We start from the raw sequence: 8734 nt of genomic DNA, 5'->3' as shown, positions 1-8734 counted from the left end.
TGCTACCGCACGGCAAGCGGTACCGAAGCGCCAAGTCTAGGTCCAAGAGGCTTCTAAACAGCTTCCAACCACAAGCCATAAGACTCCTGAACAGCTAATCAAATGGCTACCCAGACTATCCCCCCCCACCGGTGCCCCCGCACATTGACTCTGTACTGGTACCCCCTGTATACAGCCCTGCTATTGTTATTTACTGCTGCTCTTTAATTATTTGTGTTTCTTATCTCATACTTTTTTTGTAGGTATTTTCTTAAAACTGCATTATTGGTTAAGGGTTTGTAAGTAAGCATGTCACTGTAAGGTACCTGTTGTATCTGGCGCATGTGACAAATAAAAATGTATTTGATCTACCTACTGCTACCCTTTGGTCTCGCATCTAGGGTTTTAACCAAGCCCAACACTGCTTGGCTTTGATATTTGCCACTTACTATTAGCCGTGCTATCATGAGAATGATTGTTTAGAGATCTCCACTTAAAAACGGGTAGGTGTAACATATATCATATATCATTTAGGCCTATATAACATATGCACAGTCAACAGCTATTGTTTCAATTCAAGCCTCGATTCAACTAAAAATAGACAATACATATAAGACTTCGGATTCAAGTTCTGTTTGATTTCAAATGTAATAATATTTAGTGATATTGAATTGTGTTTGGTTGTAAACGCAAACAAATATACAGTCGTGGACAAAAGTTTTTGAGAATGGCACAAATATTAACTTTCACAAAGTCTGCTGCCTCAGTGTCTTTAGATATTTTTGTCAGATGTTACTATGGAATACTGAAGTATAATTACAAGCATTTCATAAGTGTCAAAGGCTTTTATTGACAATTACATGAAGTTGCTGCAAAGAGTCAATATTTGCAGTGTTGACCCTTCTTTTTCAAGACCTCTGCAATCCGCCCTGGCATGCTGTCAATTAACTTCTGGGCCACATCCTGACTGATGGCACCCCATTCTTGCGTAATCAATGCTTGGAGTTTGTCAGAATGTGTGTTTTTTTTGTTCACCCGCTTCTTGAGGATTAACCACAAGTTCTCAATGGGATTAAGGTCTGGGGAGTGTTTCCTGGCCATGGACCCAAAATATTGATGTTTTGTTCCCCGAGCCACTTAGCTATCACTTTTGCCTTATGGCAAGGTGCTCCATCATGCTGGAAAAGGCATTGTTCGTCACCAAACTGTTCCTGGATGGTTTGGAGAAGTTGCTCTCGGAGGATGTGTTAGTACCATTCTTTATTCATGGCTGTGTTCTTAGACAAAATTGTGAGTGAGCCCACTCCCTTGGCTGAGAAGCAACCCCACACATGAATGGTCTCAGGATGCTTTACTGTTGGCATGACACAGGACAGATGGTAGTGCTCACCTTGTCTTCTCCGGACAAGTTTTTTTCCCGGATGCCCCAAACAATCGTTAAGGGGATTCATCTGAGAAAATGACTTAACGCCAGTCCTCAGCAGTCCAATCCCTCTACCCTTTGCAGAATATCAGTCTGTCCCTGATGTTTTTCCTGGAGAGAAGTGGCTTCTTTGCTGCCCTTCTTGACACCAGGCCATCCTCCAAACGTCTTCGCCTCACTGTGCATGCAGATGCACTGCCTGCTGCCATTCCTGAGAAAGCTCTGTACTGGTGGTGCCCCGATCCCGCAGCTGAATCAACTTTAGGAGACGGTCCTGGCACTTGCTGGACTTTCTTGGGCGCCCTGAAGCCTTCTTCACAACAATTGAACCGCTCTCCTTGAAGTTCTTAAGTATCTGATAAATGATTGATTTAGGTGCAATCTTACTGGCAGCAATATCCTTGCCTGTGAAGCCCTTTTTGTGCAAAGCAATGATGACGGCATGTGTTTCCTTGCAGGTAACCATGGTTGACAGATGAAGAACAATGATTCCAAGCACCACCCCCCTTTTGAAGCTTCCAGTCTGTTATTCAAACTCAATCAGCATGACAGACAACTTAGATTTCCAGCCTTGTCCTCGTGTCACGATCGTTATAAGGAGTGGACCAAGATGAAGCGTGGTATGTTTCCATCCTTTATTTGGAAGAGAAAACACAAAGCACAAAAACAATAAAGCGATTAAACGAAATGTGTCTGCAGTGCAGAAAGCAACTCCACACAAACATAGTCAAGATCCCACAAAGCACAATGGGAAAATGGCTACCTAAATATGAGAGACAACGAATAAAGAATAAATCAGAGACAACGATAAACAGCTGGCTCTGATTGGGAACCATATCAGGCCACCATAGAAATACAATTCCCCTAGATAACCCACCATAAATCACACCCCGAGAATAAACACACCCCGAGAACAGCTCTCTATGGTCAGAGTATTACAGTATCCCCCCAAGGGTGGCAAAACCTGACTACATAGGGGAGGGTCCGGGTGGGCATCTACCATCGGGGGCGGCTCCGGTGCGGGGCGCGTCGCCGGATGCTCGGGACCATGGATCGTCCCCGGAGGAACCAGACCGTGGATCGTCCCTGGAGCAACCGGACCGTGGATCGTTACCGGTGGAACCGGACCATAGATTGTCGCCAGGGACTCCGGACCGTGGATAATTTTGAAAAGATCTGTGGTTTGTGATCGAGATTCTTTCTGAGCACTTTCCAGCTCCGACTGTGACTCTTCATACTTCTGCTTCCAGACAACTAGAATTTAAAACTATGTAATGATCAATGAGTATCGTCACTTATACATACAAAAATGTAATCAAACTTTTATATTACATTGTCAAAGTTTCTCATCAACCATGAGATCCTCCATTTCACTCTGCAGTCTCTGCTTCGTCTTTTCCAGTGAAGCACATTTTATGTTCACTTCCTCAATTTGTTCCTCAGCCTCTTGGAGACGTTGGGCAAGCTTTTTCCTGCGGAAAGTGAGACCGTTCTTCATGATCATGCATAGGGTAACTTATGGCAAACAAGTAGAACATCTATAAAAAGTTGGCAATTACTTGGCCTCTTCAAGTTCCTCAGTGTGCTGGATGGCATCAGTCTCATACTTGGTTCTCCACAGAGCTACCTCACTGCTGGCCTTGGACATACTGCGCTGCAGCTCAGCCTTGGACTCCTGCTCCTCCTCATACTGCTCCCGAAGCAGGTCACAGTCATGGCGGGTTGATTGTAAACCATGGGCCAGGGCATTCTTAGCCTAAAGCCAAAGACAATTCATAAAGTTAGTCTTAGCTTATATCGTCGTTGTGAAATAATTATGGCTTGCAATGGGCAAGAGTTTGTCTAACCTTAACTTCCTCCTCCAAAAGTCTCTTCAGCTCTTCAATCTGTTGACTTCTCACTAGTTTCACTCTGCTCAGCTGGGACACAGTTAGCTCCTTCTCCTCAAGGTGGTGTTTGAGCTCACCTATTCAAGAGATATTGTAAAAGTAGCACACTAGCTGCGTAGTTCTCAAACTATGCATCAAGTCCTTGGTGTCCTTCATGTAAATGGGATTTACATGAAACTTACCATTCTGTTTGCAAGCGAGCATTCAGGGCAGTGTAATCATTTAGACACTCATGGGCCTCGTCAGATTTGTTCTTGTACTCATTACTTTGGTCTTCAAGAGTTCTGCACAGTTTCTCAAGGTTAGCCTAAAATTTTAAAATAAAAACAGACAAGATGCTCTTACAGTAAGTAACCAGTGTATCCAACCTGGACTCAGGGGTAGACGTAACATAGTAAATGTAAATGTTATGTTTCGTATGGCATGTATTCATTTGCAGATGTTCATCGTCCATTTCTATGATATGTCACAAATTGTGTTATGTTATGAATTTACATATTCCAATTTTATGTGGCTAATGTTAGCTATGCTAGGATTTAAGGTTTGGGTTAGGAGTTAGGTTAAAGTTAGGGTTAGCTTACAGCTAAGTAGTTGCAGAGTAGCTACCCACCCACATAAGCTACATTTTGCTCGACGTTCGCATTATACACCCGACCTACTTTTGTTTTTTCATTAAGCAACCTTCTATCTTATATAACCATACCAAACTTAACATACCATACTCATTTGAACTTCCTGGATTTACTTTACTATGTTACCGCTAGTCTATTAGACCAGGCTGGTGTATAGTGAATGGGTTTCTTTTGTATGTTGAATATCAACATGGTCAACATCTGATGAACCTATATAGCTTCTCTATATTTGGATAAAAATCAAATCTGGCTCATACGCCACCGTGGAAAAGTAAAGTATGTCCATTTTGTATTTTCAACTATCTATAGCTGTATTGTGTCACATTTAAATGTTTTCATTTGTAACCCTGCAGACTGTCCATTAAAAAGCAATGATGGCTTAAGGATGGCAGCTAAGGGGGCTTTGGGTCCGGACACAACATTCCTCATTTTCTGGGATCAGGGAAAATTAGGTCTGTTAGGGCATTGCTCAGATTCTGACATTGGGCGACTGGGATCACGGTCATTTAGGGCTCACTGGGAGGGCATGGCCCGATACGGGCTGGGGTTGACAGGTGGCAGTTAGCACGTTCCAGACAGACAGAGACATGTCCGTCTGCGTGTATTCCATTGTCATTCAAAGACCTGAGACGAAGAGATGTTATCAAAAACCTTTTCAGTTTTGCTTTCAAGACTATTGACCTAATGCTAAACTGAGCTAATGTTGTTCTATGAGATTTGATTGAGTTCACCATGACCAATACACAAATGTGCAATAAAAATAAAACATGCTGACACAGCACATTTGACATAGTAATTCTGAACAAAAATGATCTACTAAACTGAATACCAGAAGCCTTTGTCGGCTCTGTAATGAAGCACGCTGAAGCAATACAAGACTTCTGATAATACAAACATCTAAACTGCTTCCTATTGTGACGTCACATGTAGTAAAACGCTTTACAGACGACCTGAATACATCTCATACAAAAGCAGCCCATGCCTCATCATGGATCCAAACAAATCCAGGCCTCCGTTTAAGCATGGCCGAGAGAGCATTCCAAACAACAGGGGTAACAACGAATCCAATAAAGCCCTCCAGATCCATACAAAATCCAGAGTGGATTTCTATTAATGTTCCTCACTTGTCAATATAGCACAAGTATGTGTTTCCAGTGTACCATATGTCACACCCATGTGATGCCTGTGCTAACAGAGGGCTTTGGAAGGGCCATATAATGTTTTGTTGAATAAGTCATTTATTTCATCTATACGGGTGGCATTTCAAGAATGCAATGACAAACAATACAATGCATTCACAGTGCTGTAGATGTTTTCAATTAGTTTATGTTCTGTTTATTCGTGCGTTTGGCCGTGTGCAAGAACAATTATCAATTCTATGAAATAAACATTTTACTGGTTCAAATTCAAACTTATTTTGAAAACAAAATTGACTGATATACTGTGGTGCATTCTGAGCACAACATGATCTCTGGTCCAGGGTGTTAGTGCGCATTAGTAGTGTCAAGGAGATTGTGGGAATTTGAAGTCACGGTGCGAACGAGAGAAGAAGTAAGGAGACATTCCCCGTTGGCTGGTTCTGTCCGAGGCAGACTGATGCCTGCCCCAGGTGGAAAATAGATCTGAGGATGGGAGCATCTGCCTTAGATTAGAAGGTCAACGGACAAGAGACCACAAAATAAAGCTGCTGATAACCACTTCTAGTCTGAAAGAACACCCAATTTTAGGAGGACTGTCTCAGACAAGACATCCACAGGGACAGACACTGATCGTATCATCGAACTCAACTCTCCAGGGCAACAGTGTACATTGAATAAGGCACAAGGGACTCCTGTCCATTTTGCAAGAGATGGGCATTTACTGTAGGTGGGACACAACAACTTAAGATATGAAATGGTTCAGTGGGTGAAATCATGAACATACAATAAAAAAACTCATAAAGGATGATTTGATACTTTGACAGCTGATCTCTTCTCATCTAGAAGAGTATTTCTTCCCAGTCATCACAAACCACCAACCAGCCAGGAATTTACAATCTAAACTAGGTGCCCTCAGTCTCACACAAATCATCAAGGAACCCACCAGGTACAACCCTAAATCCGTAAACATGGGCACCCTCATAGACATTATCCTGACCAACTTGCCCTCCAAATACACCTCTGCTGTTTTCAATCAGGATCTCAAGGATCACTGCCTCATTGCCTGTATCCGCTATGGGCCCGCGATCAAACGACCACCCCTCATCACTGTCAAACGCTCCCTAAAACACTTCTGCGAGCAGGCCTTTCTAATTGACCTGGCCCGGGTATTCTGGAAGGATATTGACCTCATCCCGTCAGTCGAGGATGCCTGGTAATTCTTTAAAATACATTTCCTCACCAACTTAGATAAGCATGCCCCGTACAAAAAATGCAGAACCAAGACAGATATAGCCCTTGGTTCACTGCAGACCTGACTGCCCTTGACCAGCACAAAAACATCCTGTGGCGGAATGCAATAGCATCGAATAGTCCCCACGATATGCAACTGTTCAGGGAAGTCAGAAACCAATACACGCAGTCAGTCAGGAAAGCAAAGGTTGGCTTTTGCAAGCAGAAATTCACATCCTGTAGCTCTAACTCCAAAAAGTGTTGGGACACTGTAAAGTCCACGGAGAACAAGAGCACCTCCTCCCAGCTGCCCACTGCACTGAGGCTAGGTAACATGGTCACCACTGATAAATCCATGATAATCGAACATTTCAATAAGCATTCCTCAACGGCTGGCCATGCCTTCCTCCTGGCTACTCCAACCCCGGCAAACAACTCTGCCTCCCCCGCAGCTACTCGCCAAGCATCCCCAGCTTCTCCTTTACCCAAATCCAGACCGTAGATGTTCTGAAAGAGCTGCAAAATCTGGACACGTACAAATCAGCTGGGCTAGACAATCTGGACCCTCTATTTCTAAAACTATCCGCCGCCCTTGTTGCAACCCCTATTACCAGCCTGTTCAACCTCTCTTTCGTATCGTCCGAGATCCCTAAAGATTGGAAAGCTGCCTCGGTCATCCCCCTCTTCAAGGGTGACACCCTAGACCCAAACTGTTACAGACCTATATCCATCCTGCCCTGCCTATCTAAAGTCTTTGAAAGCCAAGTTAATAAATAGATTACTGACCATTTCGAATCCCACCGTACCTTCTCCGCTGTGCAATCCGGCTTCGGGAACCGGTCACGGGTGCACCTCAGCCACTCTCAAGGTACTAAAAGATATCATAACCGCCATCGATAAAAGACAGTACTGTGCAGCCATCTTCATCAACCTGGCCAAGGCTTTCGACTCTGTCAATCACCGAATTATTATCGGCAGACTCAATAGCCTTGGTTTTTCTAATGACTGCCTCGCCTGGTTCACCAACTACTTTGCAGACAGAGTTCAGTGTGTCAAATTGGAGGGCATGTTGTCCGGACCTCTGGCAGTTTCTATGGGGGTACCACAGGATTCAATTCTCAGGCAGACTCTTTTCTATGTATATATCAATGATGTCGCTCTTGCTGCGGGCGATTCCCTGATCCACCTTTACGCAGACGACACCATTCTGTATACTTCTGGCCCTTCCTTGGACACTGTGCTATCTAACCTCCAAACGAGCTTCAATGCCATACAACACACCTTCCGTGGCCTCCAATTGCTCTTAAACGCTAGTAAAACCAAATGCATGCTTTTCAACCGTTCGCTGCCCGCCCGACTAGCATCACCACCCTGGACGGTTCCGACCTAGAATATGTGGACAACTATAAATACCTAAGTGTCTGGCTAAACTGTAAACTCTCCTTCCAGACTCATATTAGACATCTCCAATCCAAAATCAAATCTAGAATCGGCTTTCTATTTCACAACAAAGCCTCCTTCACTCACGCCACCAAACTTACCCTAGTAAAACTGACTATCCTACCGATCCTAGACTTCGGCGATGTCGTCTACAAAATAGCTTCCAACACTCTACTCAGCAAACTGGATGCAGTCTATCACAGTGCCATCAGTTTTGTTACCAAATCACCTTATACCACCCACTGCGACCTGTATGCTCTAGTCGGCTGGCCCTCGCTGCATATTCGTCGCCAGACCCACTGGCTCCAGGTCATCTATAAGTCTATGCTAGGTAAAGCTCCGCCTTATCTCAGTTCACTGGTCACGATAACAACACTCACCTGTAGCACACGTTCCAGCAGGTATATCTCACTGATCATCCCCAAAGCCAACACCTCATTTGGCCGCCTTTCCTTACAGTTCTCTGCTGCCAGTGACTGGAAAGAATTGCAAAAAATGCTGAAGTTGGAGACTTTTATTTCCCTCACCAACTTTAAACATCAACTATTTGAGCATCTAACCGTTCGATCCAGCTGTACATAGTCCATCTGTAAATAGCCCACCCATTCTACCTACCTCATCCCCATACTGTTTTTATTTTATGTACTTTTCTGCTCTTTTGCACACCAGTATCTCTACTTGCACATCATCATCTGCTCATTTGTCACTCCAGTGTTAATCTGCTAAATTGTAATGATTCGCTCCTTTGGCCTATTTATTGCCTACCTCCTCATGCCTTTTGCACACACTGTATATATACTTTATTTTTTCTACTGTGTCATTGACTTGTTTATTGTGTTATTGGCGTGTTTATTGTTTACTCCATGTGTAACTCTGTGTTGTTGTCTGTGTCACACTGCTTTGCTTTATCTTGGCCAGGTCGCAGTTGCAAATGAGAACTTGTTCTCAACTAGCCTACCTATTTAAATAAAGGTGAAAAAAATAAAAAACAATAATGAGTGG

At 43.6% G+C, this 8734-nt stretch overlaps 1 protein-coding gene across 3 annotated transcripts; it reads right to left on the bottom strand.

Moving 5' to 3' along the window:
* Positions 1-416: 416 nt before the first annotated feature.
* LOC118365633 (myosin heavy chain, skeletal muscle-like) lies at positions 417-8210 on the bottom strand. 3 transcript variants are annotated; one of them, XR_008088746.1, is made up of 5 exons: positions 3474-3672; positions 3250-3368; positions 2962-3158; positions 2403-2874; positions 417-2035 (listed from the first exon to the last, which is right to left on the bottom strand). XR_008088746.1 is itself a non-coding variant. In XM_052491364.1 (5 exons), exons 2-5 carry the CDS (start codon positions 3493-3495, stop codon positions 2739-2741), a joined length of 474 nt encoding a protein of 157 aa, XP_052347324.1. In that variant the 5' UTR covers positions 3496-3598; positions 8113-8210; the 3' UTR covers positions 417-2738. The 3 variants fall into 3 exon arrangements, 2 of the variants coding, with proteins under 2 accessions (XP_052347324.1, XP_035603896.1); XM_052491364.1 differs by adding an exon at positions 8113-8210 and having other exon boundaries at positions 417-2874; positions 3474-3598; XM_035748003.2 differs by having other exon boundaries at positions 417-2874.
* Between the last annotated feature and the right edge of the window lie 524 nt (positions 8211-8734).

Source organism: Oncorhynchus keta, chromosome 32, assembly GCF_023373465.1.
Source record: "Oncorhynchus keta strain PuntledgeMale-10-30-2019 chromosome 32, Oket_V2, whole genome shotgun sequence".
Taxonomy (NCBI): Eukaryota; Metazoa; Chordata; class Actinopteri; order Salmoniformes; family Salmonidae; genus Oncorhynchus; species Oncorhynchus keta.
The sequence above is the reverse complement of the archived record's forward strand: the minus strand, read 5'-3'. Positions and strand labels throughout refer to the sequence as shown.

Bases quoted from the DNA above. Each gene is read 5' to 3' on its own strand.
- LOC118365633 (XM_052491364.1), bottom strand. From the start codon at position 3,495: ATGCTCGCTTGCAAACAGAATG. The intron at 3,159-3,249 runs GTTAGACAAACT...CTTTGGCTTTAG, and splicing joins TTTTGGAGGAGGAAGTTAAG to GCTAAGAATGCCCTGGCCCA. The intron at 2,875-2,961 runs GTAATTGCCAAC...CACTTTCCGCAG, and splicing joins GAGGAACTTGAAGAGGCCAA to GAAAAAGCTTGCCCAACGTC.